Source organism: Myodes glareolus, chromosome 2 (genome assembly GCF_982192425.1).
Source record: "Myodes glareolus chromosome 2, mMyoGla1.1, whole genome shotgun sequence".
Taxonomy (NCBI): domain Eukaryota; kingdom Metazoa; phylum Chordata; class Mammalia; order Rodentia; family Cricetidae; genus Myodes; species Myodes glareolus.
In genome coordinates, this window is record NC_142027.1 from 18,963,725 (window position 1) to 18,984,134 (window position 20,410).

The window sequence follows — 20,410 nt, forward strand, 5'->3', positions numbered from 1 at the left end:
TTAAAAATATGACCATTGAACCTCAAATGTTTGACAATGCCTTGTGTAACAAAAGAGATTTGAAATATGGATACAATATAATAAAAGATACACATAAATATTAACTGTTCTGGAAATAGTTTTAAAAAGTATTTGCTGGAAAAGAAAAGCAAAGAGCAGAGAAAAATGTATAGCTCAATAAAAACAATAAAAAATAAAAATAAAAGGAAAGTTATATGTCATAAAACATATTCAAATGTATTATCCTTAATTGTTATTTGTATAAAAGAAAGGCTCAATTAACTCAAATTTAAATTGTATGAGAAGTACATATTAGACTCTCAGGGATGAGATGTGTTAAAGAAACAGAGACTGGCATATAGACTGAAGCAGCAGGCTTCTTTCAAGTAGAGTTTCATCACTTCTGTTCCACATTGCATGGCTATGGCCAAGCAGCACTGCAGAAATGAAGAAGCCTAATTTCAGAGCACCAATAAAGAGATACAAGAAAATCATTCAAGGATATAGAAAAAGAAAAAGGTCTACTGTAGTATAGGTAGACATGGGTGTTTGAATCTCCAGAGAATAAACAGGCAGAAGAAGTATAATAAACATGAAGATAGCTGAAAAACATCCAAGTATCTATAGATTTAAGGGCAAACAGAATACATACTTCTGTTAAGAAGGAGGGGAGGTCTGGATTCTGAGGAAAGATCCATGTGTGCTGTATGGAGAGTTTTCAACTTCCAGTGAGAAAGAGTGACAACCACAAATTAAGAATCAGAGAAGAGGCTCAGAAAGATTGCCCTTGTTTTCAGTAAAAATATTTTAAAGATAATGAAATTTGAACTGAAGTTTCCATAACAAAGATAGGTACATAATAGCAACAGTGGGAGGAGACTGGGAAACCGAAGCAATTATGCCGTTGAAGTAGTTAGCTGCTCAAAAATTGCCTAGGAGATGGATCTTGTAGATCCAACCAATTAGGCGAACATAGCTACTCCAGCTATGATCCAAGGATTTCCTTCAGGGGCCACGCAGAAACAGCGGGAATTGGCAACATTGCAATATGCACTTTTTAGACATGTAAGAATGAAAATAACAGAGAACCACTGTTTTCAAGCAAGATGTGGTATAATCAAAGTGTAAGCAACGGTTTGGAGAGGTTATGACACACAGTTGTGAAGATGAAGCAAAGTCACAGAAGGTACCCACTATTTCAAAGATACCAGAGTTATGAGACACCTATTAAAACTGCAAGATGTGTAGGCAGTCGCAGAGAGAACATCTGTGATGCAAACTGTAGACCTGGAATCCAAGTCGTTTGCCAGACAAATGGTTTTGTCACTAAACTCAGATCCTAAAAATAGAGATAAAGGATTTAGTTTAATTTTCCTGATTTATTTTGGTGTTGGTTTTGCTTTTGTCTAATCAGTCCTTGCTATGCTTCTAATTTATACTTTGGCTAAGGAGATGTTTGTTTGCTATTATATGTCAAGACCATTCAACCTGTGTCAATGTTGTAAGGACTCAGAGTTAAAGACTTCCTTGTGTCTCAAAAGACACTTCTGACATTGTAATTGAGAGGATTGGTGGTGCAGGCTTCCAGTGATTTTTAAGTTGGACTGAATGCACTTAGGACCGAGAGAAGGCTGTAAGTTTATGGAGTCCAAGAGTATAATGGTATTTGAAGTGAAAAGTCTTGTGTTTGAACACAGCTGGAGGCACCTTGGGGGATGATTTAGGAGACATTAGAAGATAATGGTTAGCTTGGGGTAACCAGTCACGCTTCTTGCTCTTTCCATCCTTTCTGTAACTGTAATCTCACCAGGTGTCTTGTGTACTGTTGCCATGTTTCTGTAATATGATGGACTACACCACCTCAAACTGTCCACTAAAATATAACCTTTCTCTCTTACATGGTCTTTATTGGTATTTAAGAATAACTCTGACAAAAGGAAATAAAACAGAAGGAAAAGAAAGATCCGAATATTAACTTTTATAGTACTGTAGAATGAGATTGAAAATGACACAAAAGAAGGTACAATTGTTTTTATTATATTAGAAAAATAATATTGTGAAAGTGATCATGTCATCCAAAGAGGTCTATTATCTCCATACAATTCCATACAAATTTCTCTGGATAAGTCTCTGAAAAACAAACTATCATGCTCCACAATTCATGTTCCCTAGATTCTTTTTAAATCTATAATGTCATGATTGTGTATACAATAAAAACTGGGAGTAAAAATGTCTGGAACAAGGAAGGGTTTTAATGATGAGGATATGAAAAGAGGATTAGCAGAAGAACCCTGAGGAAGTTTAGAATATGCTCAATATATGATAATCATTTTTATGACAATAACAAGAATAGAGTAAATGAATAACAGTGGAAAGTAAAGTTTGAAAACTTTATCTTGAAATTATAAAATATAATAATCAGATATACTACTCAAAAATCACTTAAAACCTTTTAGTGTTTTTCATCATCAGAGATACTTTTTTACAATATGAAGAGGCTTTATTACTTCCATTAGAAAGTTTAGTTAGTTTTTCATCTTTTCTTTATTCATAATTATACTTCAAAGACTACTGATTTGTCAGTGTACAACTTTAAAACCACAGAAGCAAGATGCTGTTTGTTAATTGTTATAATTGAACACATTTGGTAAACTACTAAGTGTTACTTCTTACATGTTACAACATGTGGTCAGTGAATTTTGTTCTACTTATATATTAAGAATATAAAAATATTATATGAAGATTGGAAAGCTTAGAACCCCCATGAGTATATTTAGAACATCTTTTGTATTAAATATGTTTTGTATAAAACATCCCTCTAAATTTGCATCTCTCTATGTGCAGATTCAGTAAACTCTTAAACTTGAACTTAGTTTTTGGGTGCAGTTAATTTATATGTGAATTAATGTCAGTGGAGTACTCAACCATAAATGGGCCATCCATATCACTCCCTGAACACACAAAGCTCAGGGAGCATCACATATGAGAAGATGAAGAGTTTGATACAGTCAGAAGTTATGACTTTAGCTATTCTGACAGGTGTAAGATGGTATCTCAAAGTGGTTTTGATTTGCATTTCCCTGATCGCTAAGGAGGTTGAGCATGACCTTAAGTGTCTTCTGGCCATTCGAAGTTCATCTGTTGTGAATTCTCTGTCGGAGGGGGGACGAACTTGAACTTCCCACAGGGCTGGAAACCCTGACTGCCCTTAGGGACAAAGAGGGAGGAGGAGAGGGAGGGGGGGGAGTGGGAGGGTGTTGGGAAGAGAGGCGTAAATGGAAACTTTTATAATTTAATAAAATTACTTTAAAAAAAAGAAGTTATGAAAAATTGGGTGAAATATTGTTGTCTGGATAGCATAGGTCCAATGCGATCATGAATTCACAGTAGCTATGGTGAACGGTGCAAGTCTATCAAGTCAATCAGCACACTTGCATGGATGGGAAAGGATCTGAGGACTCTACAACTATAACTGAGGAGATACTGGCAGCTGATGATTTCCAAGGAACAGATAATATGTTTAATTTAATAATATAACTCCGGGCTGGTCTGCCATGCTCTAGTCGATGACCCTATATCCTGGGTGATATAAAGAGAACTTGTGAGTATTTAAAAAAATCAAAATGTAGGACATGAAGTTGAGGATTCATGAAGAGAAGTTGGATCTGAAAGGTGGATTAGCATGTGAGTATAAAATAAATATATCATGTAAAAAATCTTAATTACAAAACAATATAATATTAAAATGTGATCAGGAATTGTCTTAGTTTGTATTATCCTTCCATGAAAAGACTCCATGACAAAGACAATTCATAAAAGAAAAAAATAACATTTAACTGGGGGACTTGCTCACACTTTCAGAGGCTTAGTCTCTTATCATAGTGGGGAGCACAGCAAAACACAGGCAGATATCTTGTTAGAGAGGTAGCACCAGGAAGAGACTGCCCTGACATGGGGCATTTAGAACCTGACAGTTGATCCTAGTAACACCCTCCCGCAGCATAGCCACACATCCTAATCCTTCCAATCCTTTCAAACAGTTACACTCATTGGTATTATTTGTAAGCATTATGATTGTATGGGTTTCATCCTTGATCAAACCACTACAGACAGCCTACTGCAAATAATTTAATAAACTAAGCTAAACTAAAATAGATATTTAGAAATTTGATAATCACATTCTCTTGATACTTTTGCAGGTATATTGAGAGAAAAAAATTTCTATCCACTGAGGTTTCATAAATAGTCAAGTGCCCCCCTAAGACAGTACAGAAACTGAATCTTTTCAGAAACACATTAATAGCTAATGTGCATTCATATGCATAAGCTGAATTTACAATTTTATGATGTACTGTAATTTTTTTTATAGTGCAGTGGTTGGATGACAAAAGGCACAAATTAAACAATAATAAATTGGTGGCTTAAGTTAGGGCTTACTGCTAATAATAAGAGTCTTCACCTATGTTGTGCTAATATTTTACATTAAGAAACTCCCTTTGTCTAATACTCATGACTTAATTAGCACTGAACAGTTGACTTTGATTTCAATTCAGGTATGTTTACATTCTTGTTGAGCAGCTCTTATGACAAATTAGAGAGCTGTTGATTGGCAACAGGGTATATGTGCCATTACAGCATTTTTAGGTTTATCACACCACACCGTTTGTTAATGTGGTTATAAATATCATACCTGGTTAGAATTTTTCATTGCCTCCTTCTTTCAGAAGCTTACGTAAGTCAGCATAATTCTTACCATGAATCTAAACTTGAGTTCTTAGAGATACAGATAAATGTAGTCCTCAACCCTCATCAAGTAAACTTATCTTTGCCTCAGACAGAGATTATCATAGAAAAAAATCACAACCATTATAAATACAGAGGTACGAGACTCAGTCCCAATTCATACATCAACAAAGCACTCCTGTATCTAAGGCTCAATGAACATTGCATAGAGTGTCTGGCAAGACTGTAAGAGACAAAAGATCAGGGAGTTTGCTGTGAAATTGTGTCTCTTACTAATGTCAGAAGCAGACTAATAAATTTTCACAAATTTGATTCCTATATATGAGCAAAGGAGGATAATATAAATAAAAATTGTGAGTGAAGTCCTGAAAGGCCTTAACCTCACACAAAGAACTGTAGGCAACTAAGGAATGCTGACAGTGGGACTATAGTCTTAAAAACTACATACAAATAAATTATATAGACATCTTGAAAGCATACACAAAAGTTTGTCATGCTCCATTTTTTGATGCACTATATCTATGTATATAAATATCAGAATATAGCAAGAATCAATGAGGGAAGAGTACATGAATTTATAAGAGGAAAAGCAGAGGTATATGGGAGTAATTAAAAAGAACAAATGTGTTGTATTCAAATCTCAAAAGAACTACAAAATTTATATAAGGGCATACGTAAGTAAAAATAAATGTATTGCACTAATTTAAAAACTGGCTATTTACCAATGCCAAAAATTTATTTATTGCTTTGTTTATTAAACTATTTCCCCTGAACACATGGTTTTTAAGTTTCTCTGTATGATGCCATCATGGGGATTACCATAAAGTAACATGTTAACATTTTTAATTTTTCAGTAAGGCACAATTAAATTACTAAATACTAAAAATATGGGTGAGAAAGAGGCCGTGCATTAGGAAAATGTGAATGTCACTCAAACTGATTACTACCATGGAGTAACAACACACTGTTAGAAAGATTTGTTTACTAAACACATTAAAATTTTAAATTAGGAATAATGTATAGGTATTTATAAATATATCAGAGGAAAGAAGTCTCACATATTTTTATGAATTTCTATTCTTTTCAAATGATGCCCAGATACATTCATAGAAAAATAATTGCCAATGATGTTTTTGTTTTTGTTTTTGTTTGTTTGTTTGTTGAGACAGGAATCTCTATGAAATATCCCTGGCTGTCCTGGAACTCACTTTGTAGACCAAGGTGGCCTCAGACTCAGAGAAATCCATTGGATTTTGCCTCCCAAGTCCTGGAATTAAAGGTATTTACCACCATGCTTGGCTATTGTTACTTATAGTTAAAGGACTTTCTGAATTAAACTAAGTAATTAGATATAATATATTTGTATATATAGAATTGTTTAAGATAGTATTTCATAATCCATTTGTATACTAAACAATCTCCATGTCACAATGATAGTTCTATCTTAGGAAAAAGAGAAATTTAGAATTACAAATATCACCCAATTTATATAAAAATCACTAATACTATCAATCTTAGAACAATGTGACACTATCTACATTTCTATAAATGCTGTTTTTTTTCATAAGTTTGGGAGCATTCAGAGTTCAGTTTGCTCATGGCCTGCCCTGAATGGATAAATCTATTCTATTTTAAATCATATTAATTTAAGTCTGAAACAAATATCTGAACAACTGCAGCTTCACTGTTCAGTTGATGCCTTTTACTGCATTGAAAAGGAGGCCAAAAATCATTGCATAGTTCACCAATGAATATGCATTGAAAGATTATCTGTTATCCATTGAAAATGTGAATTGAAAAGAATTGTCTACAACACAATGATTGAAGTTAGTATATATCTTCCTCTAGACCACTTTTCAATTACTTCCCTGATATGTTAGGTAAAAATGTGAATTCAGCATACCTCAGATATATGATTACATTTTTCATTCTTAGTTTTAGCAAAACTGACACTTTTATTTCTATTCTATTATTTTGTTTGAGAACTTCAACCAAATCACATAATGAATAGAAAATAATATGAAAATAGCCAAAAACGACTAAAAAGGAAACAATATTAACTTTAAAGATTGTGCTTGACTTGCATAGTATTTACTATTACCTTTTACTTCTGTTTTATTTTATGTGAATAGATATTGTGCCTGCATATATGTCTGTACACCACTTGCATGTATGGTATGCTGGGAATCTCAAAAAGGGCATGAAATCCCCTAGTGCTGGAGTTACCAATAGTTGTGACCTACCATGTAGGTACTTGGAATTGAACTCAGGTCTTGTGAAAAAATAGTTACCTATGTAAACAACTGAGATCTTATTTTGTATTTTAATATTTTATTATGTTCTTGCTTATAAAATTGATTCTGTCCTTGATATTCTTTTGAAGAAAATATATTTACCTTCCTTACAAAATATTTATTGAAAATTTTTCAAGTACACTTCAATTAAAATCAATCTGATATAGAATTGCTCATAATGCGAACTAGGTCAAGTTGTGTTGGTACCATATGTAATACCTTGAGGTATGATTGAGGATTCTTTGGGTATATACCCAAAAGTGATATTGCTGGGACTCAATCATACCACAAGGACATGTGCTCATCTGTGTTCATAGCAGCATTATTTATCATAGCCAGAACCTGGAAACAATCTAGGGCTCTTTGACTGAAGAATGGATAAGGAAAATGTGGTACTACACAGCAGAAAAAAAAATAATGATAACTTGAAATGTATGGGCAAATGATTTATCTAGAAAACATCATATTGAGGGAGGTAACCCAGACCCAGAAAGACAAGTATTATAAGTGCTCACTCATAAGAGGGTTTTAGACATAAAGCAAAGAAAAACTACCCTAAATTTCAAAATCCTGGAGAATCTAGACAACAAATAGGGCCCTAAAAGAAACACACATGGATCTAATCTACATGTGAAGTATTTAAAGGCAAGATCTCATGGGTAAATTGGGAGCATGGGAACCATGGAGAAAGTAGAAGGGGAAGGAAGAGGAAGCAAGGGGAGTGAAGAAAAATATATAGCTCAATAAAAACAAGTAATAAGAAACAATATGTAATACCTGTCTATATAAGGTATATCTGTGAAAACATTATTGTTTTTAGGGGGAAAAATCAGAAAGCCTTTCATAATGAATAACATTCTGAGGGAAGACCATAATTCCAATTCAAACATATTTTAAAAATTAAAATTAAAATAAGAAACTGAACACATTTTACACAGCTTTAAGCTCTCCGGCCACAGAGACAGGTGGATGAATTAGCTTGAATGCAGCTTAATCAGCATAGTGGCTCCCAGGACAGGGAGAGCTACATAGAATAACTCTGTTTAAAAATAACAAAAGATGAATAAATAGAGAGATAGATAGATAAATTTAATTTTGATCATAAATAAAGTGTATAATGTGTGAAATTATACAGTTTACTGTAAGTCTTATGACCATTCTTAAAATCATGAAAATGGATGAAGCTAGAAAACATTATTTTGAGCGAGGTAACCCAGACACAGAAAGACAATTATCACATGTACTCACTCATAATTTGTTTTTAAACGTAAAGCAAAGAAAACCAACCTACAAATAACAATCCCAGAGAACTTAGATAACAATGAGGACACTAAGAAAGACATATATGGATCTAATCTACATGGGAAGTTGAAAAAGAGATCTCCTAAGGAAATTGGGAGCATGGGACCTTGGGGGAGAGTTAAAGGGGAGGGAATAGCCAGGGAGAGAGGCAGAGAAAAATCTAGAGCCCAATAAAAACTCAATAAAAAAATTATAAAAAATCATGCCATATTTTTTTTGTTTTTAAAATTTTATTTATCTTTTAGTGTTTCCTTCCTTTCTTCTTTCCTCCTTTTTTTTTCTTCCTTCCTTGCTTTTATTTTAAACAGGAGATACTTCCTTTTTTTTCAGGTCATGAGACTTTCTCCTTGTATCTCCTGACCATCAAAACAGAGTTTTGTCAGGCTATGATATAAAAATAAAAATTAATTAAGAAATAAATAATTTATCCAATGTTAATGAGTACATGCTTTGTAATAAATAATCCTCATGTACACCATAAAGTTTTGTCACTCAAATTGGTTTAATAAAACACTGACTGACTGGTAGCTAGGCAGGAAGCATAGGCAGGGCAACCAAACTAAGGATGCTGGTATGAAGATTGGTGGAGTTGGTGGAGATACAAGACAGCTGCCAAGGAAGCAAGATGTATAGAAAATGAGATAACAAAGCATAGATAAGAAAGATGGTTAATTTAAATGTAAGAGTTAGGTAGTAATAAGTCTGAGCTATGTGCTGTGCATTTGTAATTAACATTACAACTCAATGTGGTTTTTGGGAAGCAGCTTGCAGGACAGAAAACTCCACCTACAAGTACATATTGAGCAATTAAAAAAGGGATAAAGTTGTAGTGAAAGTTTTTTTAGTTATTAATAGTGAAGTCTAAAATATTAAGCCTTGAACTAAAATGCACAAATAACTAGGCTAATCAAAACACAGCTGATGAAACTTCAATGCGTGCTGTCACCAAAGCTTTGCAATAATGATCTTTTCTCAAATGATTTTATGAAGCCACTGAGTACACCCACTTAGGGAGGTAAGAACTACCACAGGCAGAAGAGCATTGAAGTTTTGGCAACTGCACTGTCCATACTCCCTCTCTCCCAAGTCGTCTGCATTTTCACAATCCTTGCAATCATGAGAATACCCAGGTTGCTCTTTTCATGTATGAGATGAGGAATGTGACATAAGTCTTCAGGTATTGATATTTGTTTAAATTAACATATGAATATGATTCTGTTAACTAAAAGTCAAACACAATGGCAAATACTGTGAAATGATGTGGTATACATGTCTTTACTGATAAATAATTACTGTGTATGTGTATTGTGAATAATATTCAATTAAGAATATACTTTTGAGTATTTCTTGAGACACATCATATTAATCATGCCATTTAGGTATCTGTTCAACCTAACTTAAGGTTTGGTATTTATCTATTTTCAAAAATGCTATGTGAAACATGATTAACTTAGGAGGTCACAATGCTATTTGTATATTATATGTGTACTTTGAAACCTGAGGCAGGAGGAAGGTTTTAATTTGAGTTCAATCTGAACTACTAGTAATAGCTTATCTTGAAAAGAACTACCTTTCTCACAGAACTTAAAATTTCAATACAGCCTTCTTAGCAATTTTAATGAAAGTCTGTCAAATAGTTAGGATTATTATTTTAACATAATGAAAGGTGAATAGTACAAAATATGGCCATTTAAACAACAATGAATGCATTAATTCCAAATAGTAAACAGCATTTGCTGCTGTAACTGTTTATGTTACCAGGTATGTTATGAATATCTGAAGGGCTTGCAGTACAAAAATCTATTCTGATAACTACATCAAATACCAAAACTTTGTAATTTTGTTGAATATGTGTCCATTTAATTAAAAAATCTTCTAATTTTTTACAAAAACCACAGAAGAAATTATTACATATCTTAAAGTATCTATATTGAGTTATATTTTTACACTAATTTTTACATGTTCCATTCTCTTTGCATATTATTAAAATGGGATGTTATTTATTGAGGTTGTATGATAGCTGTGTCTTTATACCATTACAAAATGAAGGTTTTCACTAATATAAAAAATAAATATCTTTATATCTGAGGCTTGGGAGATTGTTCAATGGTTGTAAGTGTGTACTGCTCTTAGAAAGGACACCAGAGAAGCTCACAATGCCCATATGGTTGCACATAAGCTTCTACAGTTTAAGTTCCAAGTAATCAAATGTACCCTTCTGGCCACTGCAGGCACCAAGAGCACACATACATATATTTAAGCAAATCATTCATACACATAACCTAAAAATGAACAAATGTAAATCTCCAGATGTGTACAAATTAATCAGCAAAGTGTTAATTGTGAAACCTAACTCCAATATCTCTCTTTATCAACTTCATTTTATGTAATTAATACACATTTAAGATGCAGAAAAGAAACATAAAGCAATGTTTTTAAAATGGTATTAAGAATTGAAAACTAGTGTATAAAATTATATATACAGATTTATACATATTTTAATTATATATTAAATAAAAATTTATATTTTTTAAAAAGGTATTTTACCTATCAATCCCAGTTCTAATTCCCTCTCCTTCCATTTCCTCTACCTTTCCTCCAACCCCCATCTGCTCATCAAAAAGAGTAAGATGGACTGCTTTGGGGAAGGTCTAAGGATCTCTCTACTATATTGAGGCTGAGGAAGATATCTATCCAAAGAGAATGGGCTCTGAAAAAGCCAGTACAATCAGTAGGACTAAATCCTGGTGCCACTGCCAATGGCCCCACAGTCTGCTCCAGCCATACAACCGTCACCCACATTCAGAGGGTCCAGTTTGGTCCTATGTTGTTTCCTTTCCTGTCCAGCTGAAGTTGGTGAGCTCCCATTGGCTCAGGCAAACTGTTTCAGTGGGTGTCCCCATAATGGACTTGACTTCTTTTCTCATATTCTCACTCCTCTCACTCTTCAACTGGACTTCCCAAACACTCATCCAAACTAATCAAATGGCAGCGAAAGAACATCACAATTAACACAATCAGAAATGAAAAGGGATATGAGAATCCAGAGAATTATTCGGTCATATTACAAAAACCTATACTCCACAAAACTGAAAAATGTAAAAGAAATGGACAATTTTCTGGGTAGATAATACATACCAAAATTAAATCAAGATCATGTAAACAATTTAAAAAAACCTTTAACCTGCAAGGAAATAGAACCAACCATCAAATGACTTCCCCCCCAAAAAAACCAAATAAATCCCAGGGCCAGATGATTTCAGTGTACACTTCAACCAGAACTTCAAGAAAGAGCTAAGATCTATATTACTCAAAGTGTTCCACATAAGAGAAACAGAAGGAACATTGTCAAACTCTTTTTATGAGGTTACAGTTAACCACACAAAGACTCAACAAAGAAAATTACAAACCAATCTCCCTCATAAAAATTGATGAAAAAATATTCAATAACACTGGCAAACCAAATCTAAGAACACAACAAAAAAATCTTCAACAAATGTATAAGATTTAGAACCAAAGGACACAGAAATTTTCTTTAGAAACTCCAAATTGCTTAATTCATCATAATATTAAATTCCACACTATCAATGATTTTATTGATTTTATAATGCACTAGGCAATCTTTTTATAAAATTACATATATTAAAATCACATGGAATTTGTAAATTTAAAAATGTAATGCATCTTTGTATATCTTTAATCAGTTATAGAAGTGAATATTTTCTGTTAAATTATATATAGAAAGGTAAGAAGAAAGCTAGACACCCTTCTAAAGCTGATTAGATAAATAAACTGAAGTATATTAATAAAATGAAATATCATCACTTACTATAAAATTTTATGTGAAACTAACCAAAACACATTAAAGATATCCTACATAGGTGAAAAAAAATAACCTAAGTCTGCCTCTGCCATAATTCTATGTAGATGGCCATCTAGATATGGTAAATCTGTGCAGACAGTGAACTGGAAGAGAATTTTCCAGAGGAATAGGGAGAAGAAGGAGAGGGTAGGTAGATTTTATGCAGTGACCTTGTTTTATGGTGACATGACAGTGGGTACAAGTAACACATCTTTCCATAAACACAAAAGGTCAACCAGGAAGAGTGATCTCTAAGGTAAGGTCGACTGTGTGATGACAGTGTGGGTTCACTTTCCACAGAGGTGGAAGACAGTCTGACCTAACACATTGACAATGGAAAATGGTTGGCGTAAACGAAGGCTCTTGAGAACTTGAATCTTTTCCTATTGATTTAGGTGAAATTCTAAACTAAGTCTGTGAAATAAAGTTCTCAAAGGAGGAGAACTATGACAGTGGTTTAATATTTTCTTGGGAAAGGCACTATACCTCAGTTGTGGATCTGTACTCAAACAAAGTACATTCTTTCTTCCTTGATAATAGATGTCATAGTGAGTGTAGAGACACAAACATGTAAAGTTGATTCTTTTGGGCTTTTTCTTATTTTTAATAGAAAGATCTTATCCTTGAACCAAATTATATGCTACATATATTGTATTTCTTCTGACTAGCTAACTTTCTTTCATAAGAATAATACATAGATAAAGCAAAGAAAACCAGCCTACAAACCACAATCCCAGAGACCTTAGACAACAATGAGAACACTAAGAAAGACTTACATAGATCTAATCTACATGTGAAGTAGAAAAAGACAAGCTCTCCTGAGTAAATTGGGAGCATGGAGTTCTTGGGGAAGAGGTGAAGAGGGGAGGGGAGAGGAAGGGAGGAGAGCAGAAAAAACTGTAGAGCTCAATAAAAATCAATAAAAAAGAATAATATGTACAGACATAAATTTCAAAACTTTGGATAATTTTCCACTCAATATTTTGTTTATGTGCAATTCAGTTTTTGAAAACCAATAAAAATTACATTTTTAGCATATGGTGTCTTTAATATAGAAGTGAAAATTAAAATTAATTAACTTATTCATTTTAAAAGTCTTTTATTTGGATACTTAATTTTGAACATCTTAAATATCATTGTAGTATTAAAGAAATGACAAGACATGAAGCATTGCTTGTGTGTCTAACCAAAAATTCTTCTGACTATTTAGGCACCCAAAGAGTGATATAATTTCACGAGAACTCTGTAATAAGTTTTATTTGAACAAAGTTGGGTGCCATTTCTAAATTATTTTATAAGAAGTCATTTTTAAGAGTTGTACTTCAGTTATCTCAAAATTGAAAACATTCACTAAAAACCATTTGCCACTAACAAATAAAATTGTTGAGATATTGAATTTGACCAAGTTGAAAATGAAAACACACAGAAGGACAAAAAGGCTGTAACAGTAATAAAGAAAACACATATATCCAAGATTTTCCTCAGTTTTCTTTATTACAAATATGGAGAAGACACAGAGATACATAAATTAAAATGACATTCAGTACACTATGGAACGCATGCACAAGATTACACATAGCACTTGGGAATATGTGAGGGTGTTAAATAAGTGATGATAGTAAAGACAATACATTTCTAACACGTACATATTGCCAATAAAATAATCTGGGATGAAAGCAAATGCAATTAAAATGATCAAAAGACTTTCAAACATAAAAAATATACATAAAACCATTGTAAAAATATGAGAGAAATATTTATAAATAGGTCAGGATTGTGGATCTTCCTTAAAGAAGTAGCTTTAATTTACATTGCTTCAATAGACAAGGAGTGAATAGTGTCCATTAAGTACACGCATGGAATGTAAATGAATTGTATTTAAAGGATTCTACATTTTATAATTCAACTTTATAATGTCTTTTCAAGAATGGAGTGATAAAGAATATACTAACTCATTTTGAATATACAAAAACTAAGAAACTGTTTGACAGCTAGATATAACACAATCAACGTAAGTTCACATTTAAAATGAAGTTTAGGTATATGTGGATGAATTCATGACTGTACTTCCAAAGAGATAAAGTAAATATCAATGTCCCAAGGATGTCAGACACAAGTATGTGTTCCACAAGATCATTTAAAACACATTAAGCACACATATTCATTTATACCCTGTCAATACTTTTTTTTTTCAACACATTTCGATAGATTGGGTTAATGAAAAAATCTACATTATCTGTGGCATTTTCTAGCAAACATTTTAGGGTTAGAAGATAGTAACTCTTAGTTAAGGAGATTCAGTAAATGATTGCTAAATTTATCCAGTACATCATCTTATACAAGGTAACAAATTTAAGTTTTGTAACATAAAGAATGACACAAAAGTCATTACTGTCTTATTAATGAACATATAAATTAACTTTACACTAAATATATTTGGACATCTGTGAAAAAATAAATACAATTTTAAAATATTGATTATTGAATATTAGCCTGATTTTGTCAGTACTGAGAAGAGTAACATAATGAAAATTTTAAAATATTACTTTTACTTTAGCTAAGCACTATATTTTAATAAAATCTCCTGGAAGTGAAATTAACTATGTATTTATTTATGACATGATTGGTATGGATATTGGATTTTAATTTAAAATAATTTCAAAATCAATTCAAAAGCTATTTCAAAACTTGTTATATATTCAATTGCTTGACGCAAACAAATGTGACCAAACCATTAAATATGTTGGACTCTCAAAATGTTATGAAACATTTCTCTGTAACTACCAGGGCAGGTACATGATTTGTATGTATAATTAGCAGAAAACAAAGTTCAGGACATATACTCATTCCTAAACAAAAGAAAATAAATGTCAGAAAGAGTGAATTATTTTCTAAAATGGTGAGATAATTATAAAAAATACGTTTTTGAAAAGAAAAGGTTACTTAAATTCACTTAATTGACATAGGAAAAGGTCAGAGTATCCTACACCAATGAAACCAATCATTATAAAATAGCTAAAAATCAAACTATTTATATCATCTACCTCTATATATGTCTATGCGTTTATTGATTTGCATCACCATATCAGATAAATATGAATGACAATAGTTACTGCCACAAAGGATTTATCTAAGATTCTCAATGTTTCTAACATCACAGCAAAATTGAACAACTTTGTATTTTTAAAATAACTTTCAAATTTTTAAGGTTTTACTTTACCAGTAATTCTTATATTTTTTTTTAAAAGAAATTTTTTTATATATAATGTTAAAAATTATCCTTGAAAATAACATTAAAATATTACTTTCTCATGTGGCACAATTTTTATCTGTCTTGAATTTCCAAAGTCATTTGTAAATTTAAAAATTATTTTTTTATTCTTGATGTGAGAATATCATATAATACCTGAATGTTTATATATCTAGATATATTCATCTTGATTTAATTGTGCATGGCTAATTTTTGTGCAATGTGCTTGGTGAATAAATAGAATAGGGAAATTAAAATATAGGAGAACCACTAAAAAAATCATTACATTGATATACGTATAAATAAATCCAAATACATGGGCAATGCTAAATAAACAATATTTGAATGAATGGTAATTATCATTTAGCTTCATTACATAATTGTAAAGTCTTATATATTCTAAATAATTTCAAACACAAATATGAATATTTTAGGTCTATTAGAAAATGAATGGATTAATTATCAATAAGTAAAACTGAAACGAATTATATAAATAACACATTGAAAATATTAATCTAATGTTTTAAGTTTATTAATATGTGTTCTGTAAAACTTAAGTACTTAGATAAATTAGAAAAATTAAAAAAGGATAAAAGCATCAAATTTTCGAAATCATACTTGCTATGTATTATTATACATTCATGCACCTTTAAACACATTTGAAACAAAAGATTTTCTAAAAGTATGCTTAGTTATATAAATTCACGTAATTATAATGAAGAGGATATGTAATGCCAATTTGCCTGAAGGAAGAACCTATTGCTAAACCCTAGGCATCTATTTGCAGCACACAATGGCTTAGTAAATAATAATAAAAAATTTTATTTGTGGGGGTGTCCACTGAAACTAACTTCTAGAGTTACTCTGCCAGGACTGGTAAGAGAAAATGGACATTCTGCAATAAATAAAAAAATACCCTAATACCATACATATACATGCAGATTACACAGATAATCATGCATAATCAAATTCACTTAACTCCATCACTGTCAGAGAATGGTTAAAAACTACTGAAATATTTTAACACTGGGGGAGTTATTATACATATATTGTTAGACCAAAATTTCTGTAACTACCTATAACAGTATAACAGTATATAATAGTATACTATACTCATGTCAATACACACATTTTTATATGTACACCTTCAAGAAATAAATTTATTTAAAAACAAAGAGGAGAAAAATGGTTAGTAGCAACTATGGCATATATGATATTTTATGATTTATTTATCATTGATCGTATTGCAGATGATAAAAGAATGATTTAAAGTAGACAAAAGGGTAAAAAAAATCAAGGTTTTTGTTTTCACACTGTATTGAAGCTTGGATAATAAAAGATAAAACCCAACAACAAGAATCTCACCAAAGTGTAAATAAGTATATAATTTCTATGATCCTTTGGGGCAACACAATAACTTCATTATTTAGTACTTTGTTCCTTTAAATCTATGTTATAAAACACCAATAAATATAATGGTTATTTTGATTTCTACGAAATGATATGTTGTGTATCTGTGTAACTTTGACCTTGAGTTTTTTGTATCACTCTTGATAATGCTGAGTTATGGTACATAAGCTTCGAAAGCAATTAAAACTAACTGAAGGCACATACATCATACTTCAAAAATTATTTCTAGTTATGTTAAAAAAGATGCAACTTTTTCTTGCTAGTTGACATCTTTCAATATATTGTAATGATTAAATCATGCACTAAAAAAGGGAAAGAAAGAGGTTTAGAAATGTTGCTTTAATTTTCTTCATTCTCAATATTTTCTACTGATCAGTAATGAATGTATCAACTCTTAAGGGAATACCAAGGAATTTAGTGCAAAGTCACAAATAGCTACATCGTTAAGAAAGTATGGCTCATGTTATTTTACCAAAACTAAAAAAAAATCAAAAATATTATATCGATTTTCATATCCAATGTATTGTATTAATTTTTGCAATGTTTCAACAAGGAAAAAATTGTCCTTGATGGATCATGTTTTTAGTTTATTTTGCCAGCTATAAGACAAAAACAATAGTTGAAAGCAAAGACACTTTAAATCATAAATTAAAACAAAACTGATTGTTATTCATATTTAATCTTGTTGGACCTCACATATAAATATTATATAATAATAAAAATAATACTTAATGTGTTTGCGTATCCCAAAAGCAAAGAGAACTTACACATGAGCCAAATGCTTGATTTTGTTGGGTGAATCTCAAAAACTGAAAATTAGTTGATTTAGTAAATAAAAGCTGTTACATTTGTCTACAAGAAAACAAGTGTGTGTATGTGTGTGTGTTTTCAAATTGGCCTTAAGTAGGCCTAACCACCTCACTAAGATGTGGTTCAAAGCAAAAGACACCTTCTTGCCATTTTCAAATAACTGAAACTGGAAAAAACAGACACCCTTCTTGTCTATCTTCAAATTGCACTTCTTTTGAAATTTTGAACGCAGCAGGTTCTTGTTCGCGTCTCATTTTCATCTCCTTGAAAGTATTACCTATAATAGCCATTCTCATTTTGAATCTTCCAAAGACAGTGACTGTCTGGCATTCAGAAAAATTCAATATGTAACTGCATAGGCTGTAATATCTGCAATACTTGGTTTCAGCTAAAATATAATGTGAATTTACTGAATCAAGTAACATTTCAACATAATGACATTAAGGTTATTTATTCCAAGAAATGGTAGAGAGCTAATTTCACTTAAGAAAACATTAATTGGATATTCAGACTTAAAGGAAGATAGTTCAGTTTTGCTCCTTCAGACATTATCTCAAAACTAAAGAAAAGAGATACATGTATCTCGTATAACTGGACATCAAGTTTGTATTTTATATAAATGGTAAAAACTATAAAATCATATAAATGTTCATTAAACCAGAAATTTTCTTTAAACAGTTTAAAAGATTAATAGAGGTTACTCACAATTTTATAAAACCACAAATTTACATGCTTAATACCTATGGATGATTATATTTGCCAACTAATTAAATAAAAAGGACTAGTTATATAAAATGATTAAGTTCAATGTACAATGGACACTATTTATAGCAAAGTCTACTTTGTGAAATGAAGTCTTTACATCAAAGCATATTGTTGTTAAAAATAGTTGAGAGAAACAATATTTCTGTAATATTTTGGAATATTCTGGAAAGTTTATATTGGTAACGATAGAAAGAGGCTAATTGTTAAAAACATAAATTGGACTGCAAAAATTTTGGTTATACTATTTGATTATCCTGTTGCTACTCTTCTCTTTATCTCTGTTCAGGCAACACCATAGAACACAATAACTTTAAAACAAGCAAGACAAACTCATAGCAATAATGAGAGAAAACCCAAGAGCGCTCAGCTGCCATGACTGGCTTCCATTTTCACCTGTATTCTCTTCACAGCAATTATCTGCATGATGAAAATATTTTTGAACATAGAACACAACAAATTAAATAACAAAATAATTAAACCACAAATGGGAAAATAAAATAAAAGAAATAAAACAACAGTAGGAAAGAAAAAAGGAGAAAAATTAATGAAACATGTACACATATCTATTAACATTTACCTAGAAAAAAATTACTCTGACACAAGACAGTGATTACAACTTTATAGAAAATACTTTTAAAATAATCATTCCTCACAAAAAGTTTATATAACAAAAATTATTAATGAGGTTCATAATGTGGTTTTCTGATATCATTTTTGTCAAATTTTTAAAAATTGAAATTATTTACATTTATATGTTGAACATAAATACTGATAAGAAGGAGGTCAATGATATCCTACTGTGAATTACAGCATTCACGGTACTTCAGTATACATAAACATTATAGTCCACAGTACTATCTACTATCATTAATTACCATAGATTTAAGAGCAATAATTAAAACTTGAAAAATTACTAACTGCCATAAAATGTAAGTGAATGTAACAAAGACACAGATGTAAGGAAAATAAAATTACACAAATTATCAATTTGTGCAGTCAATCATCTCCTGTTATACTCTATACCTTATTGAACCATATCAAAATTCTTTTGAAATTAATGATCTTGACCATAATTTAGAATTTTGCATTTCATTATGTGCTAAAAGTTAATAATGTCAGGTTGTAGTGTCAATATTTGAACACCATTGAAAATTACAGAGAACTAAAATTAAGATCTACATTGTTAGACCATAATTTTGTGATTTTTCTAAATTTATTTATTTTGTATTCTAAAGGTAACATGAATTATAGAAAAGCATTTTTATTTGCCCTTCAAGTAATTGCTGCTTCTTCTGTTCTTATTTATTTAATCATCCTTGAAAAGATTCTGTTTCTTTGAATTCAAGTAGGAATCACACAAATATTTGACAATTCACTAGAAATATTATGCTTAATGTCCTTGACTATAATGTCTATAGGATAATGTCTATAGGAATTAAATAATGGAATTAAATTAAATAATAATGTCTATAGGAATTAAACCTTTCAGGTAATCTTTACTTAGCAGTGATTAATAAGCTATTCGGCTTATACTAATTGAAAGAACATACTTGTACAGCATATGTCTTCACCGGATAGAATATTCCAATTATTAGTTTCTAATGATATACGAAAGGAATTGTTTGCTCCAATAATATGGTGAGTCAAAAATCATACCTGCTTTCATTTCAAAAGAGCAGCAAAAAGAAAAAAGGAGCAATTGATAAAGATTTTTAAATACAAGTGAAAATAAACATATTAGAACTAAAATAATTGTGCAATATTTTACAATGTATGTTGATGTCTGATAATTCTCTAGAATATAATATTTTGGCCAATTCATAAATATAGTGGTATATTTATTGTTTAAAAGTACTGTACTAATAAATAAGCCATAGCAATTTTTATCAGTTTTAAATTTCAGATATAATATTTTAATCATTTTTATAACAATATATTTAAAACAAAATGTTCTGTGCATATATATATATATAT

At 31.0% G+C, this 20,410-nt stretch overlaps 1 protein-coding gene across 2 annotated transcripts in view; it reads right to left on the bottom strand.

The window, feature by feature from the left end:
• Positions 1-20,410, bottom strand: part of Ncam2 (neural cell adhesion molecule 2) — a 409,212-nt gene that overhangs the window by 19,260 nt on the left and 369,542 nt on the right. The window contains exon 16 of one of the 2 annotated variants that reach the window (XM_085685717.2): positions 16,050-18,853. The exons of the other annotated variant lie outside the window; for it this stretch is intronic. Coding sequence (XP_085541843.2) covers positions 18,747-18,853 — 107 coding nt within the window. The 3' untranslated portion in view covers positions 16,050-18,746. Of the gene's footprint in view, positions 1-16,049; positions 18,854-20,410 lie in introns of those variants that run through there. 2 annotated transcript variants of the gene reach the window in all.